The 17,716-nt window shown below is 62.2% G+C and overlaps 3 protein-coding genes across 3 annotated transcripts; 2 read left to right on the top strand and 1 right to left on the bottom strand.

Annotated features, from left to right (window-relative positions):
• The first annotated feature begins 113 nt into the window (after positions 1 to 113).
• On the top strand, positions 114 to 7,818 carry MED16 (mediator complex subunit 16). The gene is made up of 14 exons (XM_050320915.1): positions 114 to 408; positions 758 to 865; positions 972 to 1,141; positions 1,692 to 2,123; positions 2,421 to 2,526; positions 3,145 to 3,300; positions 3,629 to 3,840; positions 4,078 to 4,284; positions 4,681 to 4,891; positions 5,088 to 5,221; positions 5,380 to 5,572; positions 5,815 to 6,031; positions 6,278 to 6,361; positions 7,161 to 7,818. The coding sequence occupies exons 1-14, from the start codon at positions 273 to 275 to the stop codon at positions 7,285 to 7,287; spliced, it is 2,493 nt and encodes an 830-aa protein (XP_050176872.1). The 5' UTR covers positions 114 to 272; the 3' UTR covers positions 7,288 to 7,818.
• A 1,300-nt stretch (positions 7,819 to 9,118) lies between these two features.
• On the bottom strand, positions 9,119 to 11,422 carry CFD (complement factor D). The gene is made up of 5 exons (XM_050320920.1): positions 11,249 to 11,422; positions 10,907 to 11,060; positions 10,515 to 10,659; positions 9,884 to 10,141; positions 9,119 to 9,599 (listed from the first exon to the last, which is right to left on the bottom strand). Exons 1-5 carry the CDS (start codon positions 11,316 to 11,318, stop codon positions 9,426 to 9,428), a joined length of 801 nt encoding a protein of 266 aa, XP_050176877.1. The 5' UTR covers positions 11,319 to 11,422; the 3' UTR covers positions 9,119 to 9,425.
• Positions 11,423 to 13,614: 2,192 nt separating this feature from the next.
• On the top strand, positions 13,615 to 17,716 carry PLPPR3 (phospholipid phosphatase related 3). Its single transcript, XM_050320916.1, has 8 exons — positions 13,615 to 13,660; positions 14,206 to 14,347; positions 14,502 to 14,687; positions 14,798 to 14,927; positions 15,124 to 15,319; positions 15,425 to 15,482; positions 15,741 to 15,914; positions 16,183 to 17,716. Exons 2-8 carry the CDS (start codon positions 14,273 to 14,275, stop codon positions 17,440 to 17,442), a joined length of 2,079 nt encoding a protein of 692 aa, XP_050176873.1. The 5' UTR covers positions 13,615 to 13,660; positions 14,206 to 14,272; the 3' UTR covers positions 17,443 to 17,716.

The following is a 17,716-nucleotide window of genomic DNA, read 5'->3' as shown; positions in this document are numbered from 1 at the left end:
GGCCCCTCCCTTCTCTGAGGGCCCTCGGCCGGGGTGTCCGCGGCGGTGCCTGAGCGGGGCAGCGCGCGGGGCGGGGCCGGGACCGACCGGGCCGGGAGCGACCGGGGATCCCCGTCCTGTGTCCCCGTCCCGTGTTCCCCGTCCTGTGTCCCCCGTCCTGTGTCCCCCGTTCTGTGTCCCCCGTCCCGTGTCCCCCGTCCCGTGTTCCCCGTCCCGTGTCCCCGTCCCGTGTCCCCCGTCCCGTGTCCCCCGTCCCGGGCCCGGCCGGCGGGATGGACCTGGCGTACGTGTGCGAGTGGGAGAAGAAGCCCAAGAGCAACCACTGCCCCTCCATCCCCCTCGTGTGCGCCTGGTCCTGCCGCAACCTCATCGCCTTCACCACCGACCTGCGCAACGAGGAGGAGAAAGGTACCGTGGAGGGCCGGGAGACCTCTCCTGCGAGCTCCCGGGATCCGCTGGGCCGGGAGGCCGGGGCTCTGCCCTGCCCCTGGCAGAGAATGCTGCTCCTGCTCTTCCTCTCATCCCCCAGCCTCTGGCAGTGTCTAATGGGTGGTTGTTCCCTGGCTGCTCCCCTAAACCAGGGCCAGCTCCACGTCGGTGTCTGGCCCCTCATATGAGTTCCAAGCACAGTTGTTATCCTGCCCCAAATCATTTATATAAAGTATTTCATGTCTTTCCCCACATCAGCTGAGGTTCTGTGGGCTCAGAAACAGTGGCTGGTGAGGAGGGACAGGGACTCACCTCTGTGTTCTTGCAGATCTCACCCACATGGTCCACATCATTGACACCGAGCACCCCTGGGACGTGTATTCCGTGAACTCTGGGCACACCGAGGTCATCACGTGTCTGGAGTGGGATCAGTCGGGTGAGCTGGGATCCCTCCTCGCTGTCCCTGTGTCCCAGAGCGATGGAGGGTGATTCCCTGGGGGTTGGGCTGTTCCCCCTGTTCTCACAGAGTGCTGCTGTCCCAGGCTCCAGGCTGCTCTCGGCGGATGCCGATGGACACATCAAGTGCTGGAGCATGACAGATCACCTGGCCAACAGCTGGGAGAGCACGGTGGGCAGCGTGGTGGAGGGGGACCCGGTGGTGGCCCTGTCCTGGCTGCACAACGGTGTCAAGCTGGCGCTGCACGTGGAGAAGGTTTGTCCCGGCTCCGGGGGAACCTGGGCTGGAACACTGGCTCGTGTCTTGGCAAAGGGCTCGGGATCCCACCTGTGTTCTGTCTGCTCTGAGCTCCCTTGTGACCTTGGCCAAGTCCAGTAGGGGAGTTTCTTGCCAAAGAGGAAAGTCAGATTTCTGGTTCCTGCTGAATTCCAGTGGGGTTTAGAGTCTGGGTTTCTCTTGGCACTCTAAATTGTCTCTCTTAGTGTGGTGCCTTAGTTCTGGGCTGAAACATGGAGATAGAGCAGTTCTTTCCTGACCAGTGGTAATTCAGGGGAAATGTGTTCGGGATGTTGAGGGTTGATCCAGGGATCTGGGCACAGGACCCGTGTATGGAGATGGGCTCCCTGTTTGGAAACGTGTCTGACTCTGCAGACTCCCAAAGCCTGAGGCTGCCAAACACAAGTTCTCTGCTTCTGATATTTTTTAATTCCTGGGGTTGTGCTGCAGAGATCCTGCCCCTCTCCCGCGAGCAGAGCTCCGCAGGCACGGAGTGCAAACGCCTCGGTTTTGCTGCCCTTTGTTACAGTCCGGAGCGTCGAACTTTGGCGAGAAGTTCTCCAGGGTGAAGTTCTCCCCGTCGCTGACGCTGTTCGGCGGGAAGCCCATGGAGGGCTGGATTGCCGTGACCATCAGCGGGCTGGTCACCGTGTCCCTCCTCAAGCCCAACGGGCAGGTGCTGACGGCCACCGAGAGCCTGTGCCGCCTGCGCTGCCGCGTGGCCTTGGCCGACGTCGCCTTCACGGGCGGGGGCAACATCGTGGTGGCCACGTCGGACGGCAGCAGCACCTCCCCCGTGCAGTTCTACAAGGTCTGTGTCAGCGTGGTGAACGAGAAGTGCAAGATCGACACCGAGATCCTGCCCTCGCTGTTCATGCGCTGCACCACGGACCCCGCGCGCAAGGACAAGTACCCGGCCATCACACACCTCAAGTTCCTGGCTCGGGACATGTCGGAGCAGGTGAGCGGCTGCTCTTAGGGCAGGTGGGAGTTCAGTGAGGAACAAGGAGGCAGCTGTTTGCTCCGCCTTGGCTTCCCCAGGGGCTCTGAAGGTGACCAGCGTGTCCTGCAGTGCCCTTGGCATTTTGGTGCAGCTGGAATTGGGGACCTCACCGTTACCTCCCACTGATTCCATCCTCTGCCTTTTGCTGGTGTGGCATGACCTGCCTGGGAGCAGGACCCTGGGAACAGAGGGTGGGAATGGCAGGGGCAGTGCCCTCCCCGTTGTGACGCTCGTGCGGGGGGCTCTGTTCTGCAGGTGCTGCTCTGTGCTTCCAACCAAAACAACAGCATCGTGGAGTGCTGGTCCCTGCGGAAGGAGGGCCTGCCAGTCAACAACATCTTCCAGCAAATCTCGCCTGTGGGTGAGTGTCTGCACCAGGTGCTCTTCAGAACACGAGCCTGGTCTGAGGGGAAAGGCAGGATAGGTTCTCATATCTGTTATCTCATAGATGGGATTATCCAGACTCCCACATTTATTTTCAGGTGTTCTCAGTCACATATTTCACTGTGTCTGTTTGCATCATAGGCAGCAACTTGCTGCTTCCAGGAAATGGTTTGGTTGTTAAATTCACAGCCACCCTTCCTGCTGTGAGCAGAGCCTGCCAAAGGACCAGGGTTGGGCACCAGAGCTGGATTAACCCCCTGCCCAGGCCACCTGGGCTCCACCCCATCTCAGATAGAACAGAATCAATCGGGGCAGTTTGTTTGGTGAAATAAAAAGGATTGTTATGTGTAAGGATTCTCTGATCACCCCCAGCCGAGCCTTCCACGAGGGGAAATTTGGCAAAACAAGTTGTTTTCATAATTCAGGAAAAAAGTAGGGAAATACAAGGGATGCGTATGGGAAATATACAGGGAATATACTGGTCTGGTGGAATGAAGCACCTGGTCTGTGATCCTGCTTGGTTGGAGAGTGTGGGCAGAAACGGGATCTGATCTCTTAGGGACAGATGTCTCCCTTCCTTGCTTATTTTCCGCAGTGGGAGACAAGCAGCCCATGATCCTGAAGTGGCGGATCCTGTCTGCCACCAATGACCTGGACCGGGTGTCGGCCGTGGCGCTGCCGAAGCTGCCGATCTCCCTGACCAACACGGATCTGAAGGTGGCAAATGACACCAAATTCTTCCCTGGGTTGGGTAAGGAGTTCCTGTTGTCTTTCTCTTAAATACGTGGCTTTTGCCTGAAACTTAAACTTCTGAGCTGTGCCTGAGGTAAAAATGGGAGCAGAGCCTATGGAATGCTCATGCAGAACTTTCAAAGGCACGGTGTCTTCCGAGCCATCCTGTTGTGTTTCCATGGGAAGAGGAGTATCTCTGCAAAATGCTGACGTGGGGCTGGGAGCCCCCAGCCCTTTGACTGCTCCTTGTTGCCACGTGGGCTTTGATGGTGGCCAGAGCTCCTGGCGAGGGCTGTGCCATACTGGGAGGAGCCGCTGGCTCAGCCTCGGTCGTCTCCTGTCCCCAGGCCTGGCCTTGGCTTTCCACGACGGCAGCGTGCACATCGTGCACCGGCTGTCCCTGCAGATGATGGCCGTGTTCTACGGCTCCTCCTCGCAGCGCCCCGTGGACGAGCCATCCCTGAAGCGCCCGCGCACCGCGGGGCCCCTCGTGCACTTCAAGGCCATGCAGCTCTCCTGGACCTCGCTGGCCCTGGCCGGCGTGGACAGTCACGGCAAGGTTGGTGCCCTCTTACAGCTGGGTTAGTTCTCATCCAGGCTCTCCAAGTGACGATGGATCATTCAGAAAACGCTGGGAATTTCAGCTGTGCAATCCAAATGTTAGATGGGACGGGATGTACCCCATCCCTGTGGGAATTGTTGCTGTGTCAGGAGTTGCCCCGTGGTGTGTTTTAGCTCTGTGGGATGTTTTCAAGCCCATTCCTGATGCCAGTTTTCCTTTTCCTCCTCCCTTCAGCTGAGCATGCTCCGCATCTCCCCCTCCATGGGCCACGTGCTGGACATGAACATGTCCCTGCGGCACTTGCTGTTCCTGTTGGAGTACTGCATGGTGACCGGCTACGACTGGTGGGACATCCTGCTCCATGTCCAGCCCAGCATGGTCCAGAACCTGGTGGAGAAGCTGCACGAGGAGTACATGCGCCAGAACGCGGCCCTGCAGCAGGTCGGTGGGCAGGAGCTCTGGGCTCGCTCTGAGGGTGGGCAGGGGGGACTGGGGATGGGGAGCAACCAGTACCGCTCCTCAGGAGACAGGCGGCTCTGCCTGGCTGTGCTCTCTGAGTGCCTGGCCCAGGCAGTGCTGGAGCTGGGACGGGCCTCCATGTTAGCAGTGTTTGCTGTCACTGCATCAGCGGGGCTCTACCTGCTGGAGGCTTCGGGTGAGACGGTGAAGTCTAATTTTTGCACATTCTGGGAACTGCAGCATTCACGTGCACAGCGTTCATTATTCCTGTCACTCCTGTGGCAGAAATGGAGAGCAGACAATAAAGCAGCAGCTTTAATGAGCTTATGCTAATTCTGCCTTTCCCTGTGCATTTTCCTACATCTGCACATCGCCCAGGTCCTCTCCACACGCATCGTTGCCATGAAGGCGTCGCTGTGCAAACTCTCCTCCAGCACCATCGCCCGTGTGTGTGACTACCACGCCAAGCTCTTCCTCATCGCCATCAGCTGCACCCTGAAATCGCTGCTGCGCCCCCACTTCCTCAACACCCCGGACAAGAGCCCCGGGGACCGGCTCACCGAGATCTGCTCCAAGATCACCGATGTAGGTACTGACAGCTCACAGCATCCCGCGCTGCCTTCCCAGGGTTTGGCCCTGGATTGTTCCCCGTCGTTCAACACAAAGTGCCACAGTCTCATAGTAACTCCTAGGTTTGAGGAAGAAGAGGAGGGTGACCTCCCTGGGGAGGGTTTGAGGTTTAGATCCGTCTTCCTGAGCCAGGTGATGTCTCCCTTCTGTTCCAGACATTGACAAGGTGATGATTAACCTGAAGACGGAAGAATTTGTCCTGGAGATGACGACGTTGCAGTCCCTGCAGCAGCTCATCCAGTGGGTGGGGGATTTTGTGCTCTATCTCCTGGCCAGCCTTCCCAACCAGGTGAGACCTCGAGTCCCAGGAACAGACCCAGGGGGCACAGACTCCCATGGGCAGTGTTGGGGAGTTTTAACCGGGACCACGTGTCCCTGTGGGGTGTGGGAGGGCGCCGGGAAGGGGCGTAAGGAGCAGCAGAACTGGAGATTCTGTGCCCGCCGCAGGGCTCCCCGGTGCGCCCCGGGCACAGCTTCCTGCGCGACGGCGCGTCCCTCGGCATGTTCCGGGAGCTGATGGTGGTGATCCGCATCTGGGGGCTGCTGAAGCCGAGCTGCCTGCCCGTGTACACGGCAACCTCCGACACCCAGGACAGCATGTCCCTGCTCTTCCGGCTCCTGACCAAGCTCTGGCTGTGCTGTGAGTGTGACCGGTTCCCTGAACAGTAATTCCTGCCTCGCTGGGGCTGGTGCGTGCAAGGAGTGTCTGTGGGACGTGACTCCAAGGGGGTCTGGAGCGTTTGGAAAGGGCAAGTGCAGCTGCCAAGGTTATTGTTTTCCGGGCTGTCTCGTCAGTGGAGGAGGAGGCTGCACGCAGCTCTCTGGAGCTCTGAAGAAGAATTGTAAAAGTCTCGCTGGTTCTTTGCTTCATTTTCTGTACAGGTCGTGAGGAAAATCACATCACAGAGCCTGATGATACCCTGATCGACGAGTGCTGCCTCCTGCCCAGCCAGCTGCTCATTCCCAACATCGACTGGCTGCCCATCAATGATGGCATCATCAGCAAGCTGCAGAACAAGCAGCTGGTGCGGCTGCAGTTCGGGAAGGCTCCCGGGCTCGTTGGCCACACCGTCTCCTCCCAGTTCGATGCCTTTGTCAGGTACAGACACGTGGAACGAGTAGGTGCTCTGGTGAGAAGGGGTGTTGCAGGCGTTGGGGTCTCTCAGCAGCTCTGTGGTTTGGGACACCTGGGGGTTTGGAATGTCCTCTTGCTGGATTGACCCGAGAGTAGTTTATCCTTTCTGCTCGAATCCATTTCTCAACTTGTGATGGGCTGGGAGTTTGAAGTACTGAAAAGCAATGGCAAATGGGGGAAAAACAGGAAAGTCCTGTTTTCTCTCCCCAGGGCCCCCGGACAGCCCAAAATTGACCACCTGAGGCGGCTGCACCTGGGCGCGTACCCGACGGAGGAGTGCAAGTCCTGTACCAGGTAAGGGACACAGGTCACTGCACTGTGCAGCTGGGCTCAGGGCAGCACTCACACTGTCCTGGGTGTCCTTCAGGAGCTCTCTGAGGCCGGTTATGGCTGTGGCTAAGATGTCCCCAATCTGAGACACTCAGGGCATTGTCAGAGTGGCATCACTGTGGCCTGGCCCTTGGGTTAAAAATCTAACAGATGAGATTAAGTTCTTAAAATAACAATCTGGTCAGGGGAGCCAGAATTTGGCCTCGAGGAGTCTCTATAGTGACTCCTTTATATGATTCCCAGTTCTGCAGGGCTGTTCCTTAAAGCACCTGTGTGCTTGGAGTGGAGTTGAAGGGAGGAACTACCCATCACCCCTGCTCCCAGTTCGGAGTCATCTTTCCACTCAGGCTCGCATTTCATGCTGGCCTCCTCACCCACTCTCATGGGAGAGCCTGGATTTCAGGATAATGGCTCAGGGAAAAAACATCCATCTAGTCATGTGATTGAATTAGCTTTAATTACTGGGTTTAATAGAAAGCCTCTGTAGCACATCATTTTTGTGAGATGACTGTCGGCTGTTTCATGTGTAAACAGCAGCTGGGGCTGTTCCGCGCCAGGCTCTGGCTCGGGCTCCAGGAGGGCCCTCAGCAGGATTGTTGCTCGCCGGTTTCAGCTGGTTTTGGTGCTCTCAAGAGTCACCTGCAGATGAGAGGAGCTGTTTTCCCCCATGGATGCCCCCATTCCTGCGTGATCCGTGCAGCAGCCCGGCAGCACTGGCTCTTGGGGGCCCCCTGGACTGGCTGCACCCCCCGTGTCCCCCCAGGTGCGGCTGCGTCACGATGCTGAAGTCGCCCAACAAGGTGACAGCGGTGAAGCAGTGGGAACAGCGCTGGATCAAGAACTGCCTGTGCGGGGGACTGTGGAGGAAGATGCCCCTCAGCTACTCCTGAGCCCTTCCTGGGGCACAGTGGGGGCCAAGAGCTGTGTGGGGCTCCTTCCACGGAGGGGTTGTGACAAGGGCACAGCAGCTCCTCTCCTGGAACAAACTGCTGCCACTCTGCCTTACTGAGCTGTGCTGGAAAGCAGAGTGGAGGGAGCTCTTCTTTTCCAGGGAAGAGCTGGAAGGCAATGCCAGAGGTTTCTCCATCATTTGGGGCCTGGGAGGGGAGAGCCTGGCTGTGTGTCAGGGCTGTGCTGGCAGAGCACTCTGGGCAGAGAGAGATGATGGGGTGGCTGGGGGGGAACAAGGTCTCAGGTGAGGCGAACAAACACCTGGTACCTCATTTCCATCCTGTGCTTCTGGCTGCTTGAGAAGCGCCTCGTGGGCTGGGCCTGAGCAGATCTGCCCCTCTGACAGGAGCTGTGCTCTGCGTGCCCATCAGTGTTGGATCAGAGCAGGAACACGAGTGCTGCTGCCTGGAATGAACCCTCCCTTTGGCTCTTGCTGTTGTAAATAAAAATTCCCATAATTTTGTACAGAACATGTGGTTTGTTTCTGTGGTGTGATGTGGCCACCCAGTGCAAGGCCAGGGCAACGGAGCCATGGGAGAGCCCCCAGTGCATCTGTCAGGAAAAGAGCTGCCAGGGGTTGGGGAAATGGATGTTTTCAAGGTTCTTTCACATCCTTATGGACATTCGAGCTTCAGGCAAAGCCAGACACTTGAGCGGGTCACAGGAGGAGCGTTACTGATGCAGCCAAAAATCCTGTTGGAATTTTGCCCTCCCTTGGCCCCTGCTGCTGCTGCACTCGGCAGGAAATCACAACCTCCTGGTGCCAGCGAGGCTGTGCCTGTGCAGCCCTAGCCCTTTGGGGGTCAGATGGGTGACTTTGGCCTGCTCTGTTCCCGAGGTCCTTCAACTCTTAGGGAGGAGAGCCTGGAGCCACCAGCTGTCCTGGATCCCAACCAGCCAATTTCATGTCCCCACAGACCCTTCAAGGGAAGGAATGAGCCAGTTTTTGTACATTCCTTCTGGAACTGCATTTTCATTATTATTGAGAGCTGGAGCTGGTGGCAGAGAGCTCATTCCCCAACTCCAGCAAATGTTTCACTGTATGGAGCTGGAAGAGCTGTACAGAGCTCTCCCCTCACTGTTCTGCTGGTAATTAAGGACAATCAAATGTCTAATTAGGAAACTGCACCTTGTTAAGGCTCTTTTCCCCTGTAAGTAAAACTCAGCCCAGGCCATTTGTGAGCCTCTTTTTCTCTGAGAACAGGTTTGGGGTTATTTGATGTTTGATTGGGAACAGGGAGCAGCAAAACAGTGCCAGGACGGAGAAGGAGGACAGAGCAGGGGGACATTTATGACCAACCCACCATGGAGCTCCTGGGACAGGACTGGAAGGGTCTGGCAGTGTCCTGGGCCGTGCTGCTGCCCTGCTCCCATCCCTTGTGTCTTGGCCCTGCTCCCTCCAAGGACTGGGGAGTTGGGAGAGTGGGGCGGACATGGGACAAGGACCAGAGTTATGGTGGGAAGATGGGGCTGTGCCTCGCCCTGTTCCTCAGCTCCTGGGACCCAGTGAGAGTCCTGTTGGGTCCCAGCACAGATCCCTCTATAGGAGCTGGAGCCACTGCTGCTGTATCAGCAGGGAGCTTCTGCTTTCCCAAGTGTTCACACAATGACCCTGCAGGACATCCCAGCTCTGGACCTTATCATGGCCACACCTCAGGATGTGCCCCCTGCTCCCACCCGAGGCCACGCAGTCCCCAAGGGCTCAGTCTCCACATCACCCACCCCAAATACAGGTCCCCTCAGTGGGGGGCTCCTGCACAGACTCCCAGCTTTGCAGATGGCATCATCACTTTATTGCAGCGATTGTGGGCAGCGTTTCGGGCACCTTCAGCAAAGCCTGTGGGGGGACTGTGACCCCCTATCCTCCCCCAGCTGGGCCCTGTGCTTTGCAAATAGGGGGCCAGGGACCCCCTTCCCTGGTTCCTTGCCGTCCCCCGGCCCAGCCCCCCTCCTGCTGTGGGGGGACATGGGGTGGGCAGCAGTGGGAGCCCCTGGTGTGCAGCGGGGCAGCAGCGTGGGTGCTCTGGCCGTGCTGGCAGCAGCAAGCCGTGGCGTGGAGCGGGTCCCTGGGGTGCCCTCAGCGAGCGTCCCCCTCCCTGCCCGCGGAGGCCATGACGCCGTCGATCCAGGCCGCGTACGGGGCGATGCGGGTGTAGATGGCCGGCTTCTTGTAGTTGCCGCAGACGCGGGAGCCGGCAGTGACCACTCCCTCAGCCACCCCTCCGCAGACCAGGGGGCCACCAGAGTCTCCCTGCAGGACCAGCGCTCGTCAGCATGGCCAAGGGTTTGCTGGGACACCCCAGCCCATCTCCCACCCCTGGTTGATGGCTCCAGGCTCCTGCGAGCTGCCCTGCAGTGGCCAGCACAGAGTATGGAGGCCCCTCACCTCAGGGACATGAGCTCCTCCTGCCCCACCGACCCTGGCCTCTCCCAGGCTGTGGAAATTGTCCCTCCTTGCCCTCTCCCGGCCCCCCGGGGTGGTTGGAAGCCCCAGCCCGAGGGTCCAGCCACGGGCCCACGGGAGGCAGGCGGTACCTTGCAGGTGTCCCTCCTGCGGGAGTCGGTGCACATCATCTTGTCGGTGATGGTGCCGTCGTGGCGCGTGCGGTGGTTGCAGACGTCGCGGCTGATCACCGGCCGCTCCACCTGCTGCAGCCTGTCGGGCCGGCGGCCGCTGTGGCTGGTGACGCCCCATCCCGCCACCTCGCACACCGTGTCGGGAGCCACGTCCCTGTCCTCCCGCTGGAATGGCAGCACCTGCACGTCCGTGTTCAGCTCCGCTTTCTCCTCCAGCTGCCACCAAGTAAGAGGGGACCCGGGTCAGGGGACAGCTGTGCCCACGATCCAGCAGGGCGTGGCAAGCCCAGCCCTGACAATGGGATCAACCCCAGGCCTGGCCATGCTCAGGGCTTTGCCTCCTGACCAGAGCCCCAGGACGCAGCCAGAAACCAGAGCTGGAGCTATGAGGAAGATAGAGGCATTTGGATGCAGCTCAAAGGCCTTTTGTGGGGGAAGCAGGGATAGTCCCATGGGACAGGGAGGAAGGAACAAGGTGAATCAGGCCCAGCATGACCTTGAAGGTTTTCTCTGGCCTCAGTCAGTGACCCTGCAGGGTCCCAAGGGATTTGCAGGAGTAGGGAGGAGGGTCCCGGGGTTCCCAGCCCACCTGGAGGAGGAGGAGGTCGTCCTTGTTGTTGTGCTTGTTGCTGCCAGGGTGGGGGAACTGGGCGCGCACCCGGTACAGGCGTTTGTGGGGCTCCTGCTCCGTGAGCGAGTGGGCACCCAGCAGTACCTGGAAGAGTTTGTCATCCCTGGAAGAGAGTCAGAGTGTGGGATAAACAGAACTGGGGGTGTTGCTGCATCCAGCCATGGAAGTGGGGTGCTTGGGGGACCAGAGAGCCCCGCAGGGGTACCAGGAGCTCCTGCAGCCCCTGCTCAGCCCTCACTGCAGGTGGAATGAGAGCCTGGTGCTCGAGCACCAGAGTCAGGGCTACAGAGGGGGATTTGGCCTGAATCCAGCAGCCCCCCTGGGCACAGAGCTGACCCCTCCCAACTCACGTCTCCTCAGTGCAGTGGGCAGCGCTCAGAACCCACTGCTCGGCGATGAGGAAGCCCCCACAGATGTGATGCCCGTCCAGCTGCAGAGAGGCCATGTATGGCTTCAGGTGGGGCCTGGCCTCGTAGCCCCCCAGGATCCGTCCCCGGGGCTGCCCTGCAGGAGAGAGGCTCTGTAAAGTGAGGGGCACAGGGCAGTGTCATTCCCGTGGGACCTTGCTGGGTTCCTGGACCCTGTGGGTTGCTGCACCTGGCTGCAGGTGGAGGCAGGAACTGGGGAGGCATCCCCATGATGGGGATGTCTGCTGCCTTGACCCATCCCAGGGTTCAGGGGGATGCACTCACCGTTCACTGTGGTCCCGAGCAGCAGCAGCAGCAGCACAGGAACAAGGACAGGAGCAGGACTCAGCCCCATGGCTGTGGAGGAGCCCAGAGGTGCCTTTGCCTGGCTGGGGGGTGTGTGGGAGTTTTGGGGTGCGTGGGAGCTCCGAGGTGGACGCTGCTCATTTGGGGCTGGGGCTGGGGCTCGCTTTTATGTCCAGTTTGGGACAGTGGGGGGGCAGGAAGGGGGAGGCGGGGGGGAACTGGGGGGGTTTCCGCAGCGTGGGCCAAGTGTTTTGAAATATTCAGCTTATAAAAGGGGTCAAGAGTTCTCCGTATAAACAGGGCGGGAGGAGGAAACAGCCCGGCCCAGCTGCCGGCCCTGGCACCCGCTGCCGGGGATTTCTGCGCCAGGGTTTTCAATGCAGAAAAAGTTCCAGCTCTTGGTACGTGAAGGCTCCGAGACATTCCATCCCCCCACCCAGAGAAAAGACCCCCACCAGGCCTGGGGGGGTCCCTGGTGGGTGCTGGATGCCAGGTCGGTGGGTGCACAGGGATACAAACCCATCCCCTGGGTTTGCCCTTGGCCTGACAAGGACAGCGGGGTCAGGGCCGAGGGGGACACCCCAACCCCGAGGGGGCTCCTGCAGGACTGGGGGTTGAGGCGGTGGGAGAGGTGATGGCAGCGACAGGGGCGGTGTCCGGGGTAGCGGTGGCGGTGGCAAGGGCGCCAGGGCGCCAGTGACGGCGGTGCTGAGGATGACGGTGGATGTGGCAGCCCCGGTCCCCTCTGCCTTTCTCCCCGGTGCCACTAAGCGGAGCCACCGCCTCGGATCCCGCCCGGTCCCGGCGCGTTCCAGAGCTCCGGAGCCGCTCATCGCCCCCGGAGCCCCGAGGCCGAGGTCACGCTGCCCTCGCACTTTGCCGCTGGCCACCGTGGTCACTCACAGCTGGGTCCGGCCGTGCCTCTTCAGTGCAGCCAGGACCGGGCAGGGCTCCCAGGGACACGGGGCAAGGGGTGGGAGCTCACCGTCCCCCCCTTCTGCTCCTGCTCCAAGAGCCTTTACAGCTCCGAGCTGCGATGCTCCCTTTGTCTGCTTGCACAGACGCTCCATCGCCCCCACCCTCGACCCCCCGGCCCCCCACGCTAACGACCCCACCGGCAGCAGCCGGAGAGTCACCAGTGAGGAGCGGGCCTGGCACGGGGGGTCCCCACAGACTCAGGGGTCCCTCTGCGGGGGCAGCTTCGCGTCCCCGCTGTCCCCACGTGCTGGTGGCACATGGCAGGCGGGGGTCAGAGCACGCGGTGCTGTGGCCGTCGCTCAGCCTGGGGATTTTCTGCAGGGAGAGCGGCTTAATCGCGGCTTCCAGGGATTCGGGATTTAGATGTTAAATACGCCTGGAGATTTCTGCCCACTTAGGGCCAAAAATGGAACGAGGGCAGCGTGCGGGGCCACGCAGAACCTGGACAGGACCAGGAGTGGGTGGGCGGGGTGTGGGGTGCAGGGAATGGGGTACGGGGTGGGGAACTGGGTAGAGCACGGGTGGGACCCACTGCAGGTGGAGGGGGCAAGGGCAGACGGGGCTGGGGGGACACCACCTCCCACAAGAGGTACTGGGAGTCCTCGGGGAACAAAGGGAGCTGCACCCACTTCCTCAGGTGCAAGTTAGGGAGACACAAGGCTCCTGCTGAGAGTGGCTCCCGCAAATGTCCCAGGGGCTACCCAGGACTCGACCCGAGTCCCTCCCGAAGCCCCTGGGTGACACGGGAAGGGCAGGTGTCCCCCCACCAACAGAGCCAGGTGGGTGTCGGGGGCTGGCAGAGCTCCGGGGTGGTGGGTTTGGCGGTCACACACCCCCCATGCTGTGGGACATCTCTCGGGTCCCCTCAGCTCCAGGGCAAGGGAGCTGTCTCTGCAGGGCAGGGGAGTCCTCGGGTCGGGGTCAACACCCCTCACGCAGCACACGGGAGGAAGGGTTGATCGGGCCCCCGCAGTGGATGGAGCCCCGGTGGGGGGCGGCCCCGGGACCCCCCTGTCCCCTCGGTGCCCGGGCAGGGTTCTGGCATGTGGAGCGGCGCGGAGCGAGGTCGGTCCCGCTGCTGCCTCGGCCCCGCCCGGCCCTTTGTTTCTCCTCGACCCCCCCAGACCTCCTGAGATCCCTTCAGACCCCCCTAGATCCCCCTCCCTGGCCCGACGGGGGCTCGATGGGGGCTCGGCGGGGGCTCGGCGCCCCAGGAGGGGCCGGGGGCGGCGGGGCGGGGCGGGGAGCGGCGGGCGGGGGAGGAGGAGGAGAAGGAGGAGGAGGAGGAGGAGGCGGGGGCGGAGGAAGCTGCCGCTCCCCGCGCTCCGCCGAGGCAAGAGCATCCCGGATCCCGGGGACCCCCCAGCCGCCACCGCGCCCCCCGCCCCTCTGCGCCCCGGAGCCGCCTCTGAGGTGAGTGGGGGGCACAGTCCGGCACAAAGGACCGCTCCTCCCTCCGGCGACACCTCCTCCCATCCCCGGCCCCGACCCCGACCCCCACCCGCTGCTGCGACACGGTCCCTGCCAAGGGGGTTTCCACTGCGCCCCCGCCCTCCCGGTCATACCCCGATTAATCTCCCGTTATTGTCGCTCCTCGTTATTTCACCCCCGCCGTTCCCCCCCATCGCTCCATCCCCCTTATGCTCCCCCTCATTTCGCAACCCGGGCTCATTGCAAGCTCAGGGGTTGGGGCGGGGGGGCCCGGGCACCCCCATCCCTGCCTGGCTCTGCGGGGGGCACACCCCCTCTCCGCAGCAGCTTCGCCGCCTGTCGCAGTAGTGGTCGCCTGTCGCGACAGACGAGCCTCCGCCCCACCTGTTGTCACAGCCCTGGCTCGGTCGGGCATCCCCCTGGATTCCTGGGAGTCCCCTGGGGGAAACGGGGCACTCCCAGTCCCGGCAGCGTCCCCCTGCTGAGCGGCTGCCAGGGGTGACCCGGGGTGCCTGTCCCCCCCATAGGGTGACGCTTCAGCCCCCACAGGGCAGAGGCACAGCCTGGTGGGCCCCTCGTGCCTGCCCCAGGACCATGATCTCCTCCAAGGAGAAATCCCGCGCCCCCAAGGACAGCATGACGCTCCTGCCCTGCTTCTACTTTGTGGAGGTGGGTGTGGGGTGAGTGGGCACAGGGTGAGGGCTGTGTGGGGAGGTTCATCCTGGGCCCTGGTATGGCGGGTGGGGGTCTGTGCCCATCCTGGGGGGCTGGGTGGTGCCGTTGCTCCAGGGGCACCGTGGTCCCCACAATCTCCCCCCCACAGCTGCCTATCGTGGCCTCCTCCATCGTGACGCTCTATTTCCTGGAGCTGACGGACCTCTTCAAGCCAGCCAAGGTGGGCTTTCAGTGCCACGACCGGGCACTGTCCATGCCCTACGTGGAGACCAACGAGGAGCTCATCCCGCTGCTGATGCTGCTCAGCCTGGCTTTCGCCGCGCCCGCCGCCTCGGTGCGTCTGGGCTCGTCCCACTGCGGGGGCTCGGGACAGAGCTGGGGTTGGGGGCTCCGCCAACAACCCAGACCTCCCCAGTCCCGCCTGAGCCACTGGTTCCTCCCCAGATCATGGTCGGGGAGGGCATGGTGTACTGCCTGCAGTCCCGGCTGAAGGGCCGTGCCGGTGCTGAGGGCAGCATCAACGCTGGTGGCTGCAACTTCAACTCCTTCCTGCGCCGCACCGTCAGGTTTGTGGGTACGTTGTGCCACAGCCCAGGCGAGACCGGAGGGCCAGAGGGGACGTGGGGGCACCCCGGCTGCCATAGCAGGAGCATGGCCCCACCCAGACCCTGGGCCCTTCCCAGTGCCTGCGGGTGCCCCAGGGCTGGGTGGGCCCTGCTCCCCCCATATGGGATGAGGGTGACCTGCTGTCCCACTCCTGCCATCCCCAGGTGTCCATGTGTTTGGACTCTGTGCCACGGCCCTGGTGACAGACGTCATCCAGCTGGCCACTGGCTACCACGCACCCTTCTTCCTGACTGTCTGCAAGCCTAACTACACACTGCTGGGCACCCCCTGCGATGCCAACCCCTACATCACCCAGGACATCTGCTCAGGCACCGACAAGCACGCCATCCTCTCTGCCAGGTATGTGCCAGGGGAGCCCCATGCCACGCTGCCAACCCTCCTGCCCCATGCCAACCATGTCCCCCTGCTTCTGCCCCATCCCAACCGCATCCCCTCTCCCTGCAGGAAGACCTTCCCATCCCAGCACGCAACGCTCTCGGCTTTCGCTGCCGTCTATGTGTCGGTGAGTTCCTGGTGCTGCCCGGCGCTTGCTGGCTTGGGGCAGCATGAGCCTTGTGCCGTGGGCAGCAGTGCCCCTGTTCTACTGGCACAGCCAAACTCTGCCTGACACACTTGTGCCCGTGCGGGGTGTGGGTGCATGCACACGTGTGTGCACCCTGCTGTGTGCGTGCCAGGACCTGCAGTCCCACCTGACCCAAGAACTCTCTGTGTGGCCAGGGCTGGGGCCGGGGCCGTCACTAATAACCTGTTCCTGCCCCAGATGTACTTCAATTCCATCATCTCGGACAGCACCAAACTCCTCAAGCCCATCCTGGTCTTTGCCTTTGCCATCGCCGCTGGCATCTGCGGCCTGACCCAGATCACCCAGTACCGCAGCCACCCTGCCGACGTCTACGTGGGCTTCCTGATCGGCTCTGGCATCGCCGCGTACCTGGTGCGTGCCGGTCCTGCCCTTGGGTTGGGGGAGGCGGTGGGGGAGGCTGGCGGGGGCTGTAGCACCTGGGGCCGTGTTGACCCCACACTCTCCAGAGCAGCTGTGGCTGCCCCATCCCTGGAAGTGTTCAAGGCCCGGTTGGATGTGGCTTGGAAGGTGGTCTGGTGGAAGACATCCCTGCCCGTGGCAGGGGGATTGGACTAGATAACCTTTAAAAATCCCTTCCAACACAAACCATTCCAGGATCATGTGATTTCCTCTCCCACAGGCTTTCCATGCTGTTGGCAACTTCCGTGCCCCGATGGAGCGGGTCCCGGTGCCGGCACCAGCCAAGGACGCGCTGCGGGCGCTGACGCAGCGGGGCCACGACTCCGTGTACCACCAGAACAAGTCAGTGAGCACCGACGAGCTGAACCCGCAGGCGCGGCTGGAGGAGGCGGCACGACCAGTGCCACGGGAGAAGAACTCGCTGGGCAGCCTGAAACGGGCCAGCGTGGATGTGGACCTGCTGGCCCCCCGCAGCCCCATGGGCAAGGAGAACATGGTGACCTTCAGCAACACCCTGCCCCGCGTCAACACACCCTCCATGGATGACCCTGCGCGGCGCCACATGACCATCCACGTCCCCGTGGACGCCTCCCGCTCCAAGCAGCTCATCACCGAGTGGAAGCAGAAGTCGCTGGAGGGCCGGAGCATGACGCTGGCAGAGGAGGCGGCGCAGGGCCGGGGCACGGGGGAGCCCAGCGAGGAGGTGCCCCCTTCCCTGTACCCCACGGTGCAGGCGCGCTCGGCCGAGCGGGCGGCCATGGGGCCCCGCGTGCTCATCCAGCCCCGTCCGGGCGCCTCACAGCTGGTGCACATCCCCGAGGAGAGCCAGGCGGGCGCCGCTGCCCCGGCCGGCAGCGGGGCGGCCGTGCGGGCCAAGTGGGTCATGGTGGCGGAAAAGGGGGGAGCGCAGCGGGTGGCCAACCCCCCCCGCCTGATGCAGGTCATCGCCATGTCCAAGCAGCAGAGCCTCGTCTCTGTCACTCCCAAGCACTCAGAGACGTCCTCGTCCTCCACCAGCTCCGACTCCTCGCAGTACCGCTCGCCCTCTGAGCGGGACAGCTCCAGCATCATCACCATTGATGCCCATGCCCCCCACCACCCTGTTGTTCACCTCTCTGCTGGCAACGGGCCCTGGGAGTGGAAGTCGGGGCCAAAGGGGCCAGAGGGACCAGACACCTACGAGCTGGGTGAGGTGGGGAAGGATTTCCGTGGCTTCCGCCCAGCCAAGAGCGCCGGTGTCTCCCCTGGTTCTTCGGTCAGCGACATGGAGCAGGACGAGCCACGCTACGGCAGCCTGGCCGCCATCCCGGGGGCAGCGGGGGGCGGGGAGCGGGGGGATGTGCCCCCCGAGGGGCTGCTGGCCACAGCCAGCCGCGAGTCCACGCTGCGCAGGAAGCCGGCCGAGCGGGACGGGCCGGCAGACAGCGAGGTGGACCTCTACTACAAGAAGATGCAGGCGGGCCGGAGGTTTAAGGACTGAGCCCCGGTGCCTTCCTGGGGCCCCCCCGCCTGCCCCGGCTCGGGGGGCTCTGTGGTGCCGGGGCCCCTCTCTGTGGGGAGCGGCAGGACAGACTTGGCTTTGGCATCGAGCAGTGTGAGGCAGAGCACGGTCACGCCGGTCCTGAGCCAGCTATCTGCTCCCACCAGGGCAGCTGGGGGGCTCTGCTCCCCCCACAGCCTGCAGGGCTGTGAAACTCCAAGCACTTTGACTTTCTCTCTAACACTGGTGCTGACATTTCCGAGGGGTTATTTTA

This window comes from Myiozetetes cayanensis, unplaced genomic scaffold, assembly GCF_022539395.1.
Source record: "Myiozetetes cayanensis isolate MyiCay16 unplaced genomic scaffold, myiCay2020 scf26, whole genome shotgun sequence".
Classification (NCBI taxonomy): Eukaryota; Metazoa; Chordata; class Aves; order Passeriformes; family Tyrannidae; genus Myiozetetes; species Myiozetetes cayanensis.
The sequence above is the reverse complement of the archived record's forward strand: the minus strand, read 5'-3'. Positions and strand labels throughout refer to the sequence as shown.

Bases quoted from the DNA above. Each gene is read 5' to 3' on its own strand.
- PLPPR3 (XM_050320916.1), top strand. From the start codon at position 14,273: ATGATCTCCTCCAAGGAGAAATCCCGCGCCCCCAAGGACAGCATGACG. The intron at 14,348-14,501 runs GTGGGTGTGGGG...TCCCCCCCACAG, and splicing joins CCTGCTTCTACTTTGTGGAG to CTGCCTATCGTGGCCTCCTC. The intron at 15,483-15,740 runs GTGAGTTCCTGG...TTCCTGCCCCAG, and splicing joins TCGCTGCCGTCTATGTGTCG to ATGTACTTCAATTCCATCAT.
- CFD (XM_050320920.1), bottom strand. From the start codon at position 11,318: ATGGGGCTGAGTCCTGCTCCTGTCCTTGTTCCTGTGCTGCTGCTGCTG. The intron at 11,061-11,248 runs GTGAGTGCATCC...TCTCTCCTGCAG, and splicing joins GCTCGGGACCACAGTGAACG to GGCAGCCCCGGGGACGGATC. The intron at 10,142-10,514 runs GTGGGCTGGGAA...ACTTGGTGGCAG, and splicing joins ACGACCTCCTCCTCCTCCAG to CTGGAGGAGAAAGCGGAGCT.
- MED16 (XM_050320915.1), top strand. From the start codon at position 273: ATGGACCTGGCGTACGTGTGCGAGTGGGAGAAGAAGCCCAAGAGCAAC. The intron at 5,222-5,379 runs GTGAGACCTCGA...TGCCCGCCGCAG, and splicing joins TGGCCAGCCTTCCCAACCAG to GGCTCCCCGGTGCGCCCCGG. The intron at 6,362-7,160 runs GTAAGGGACACA...GTGTCCCCCCAG, and splicing joins GAGTGCAAGTCCTGTACCAG to GTGCGGCTGCGTCACGATGC.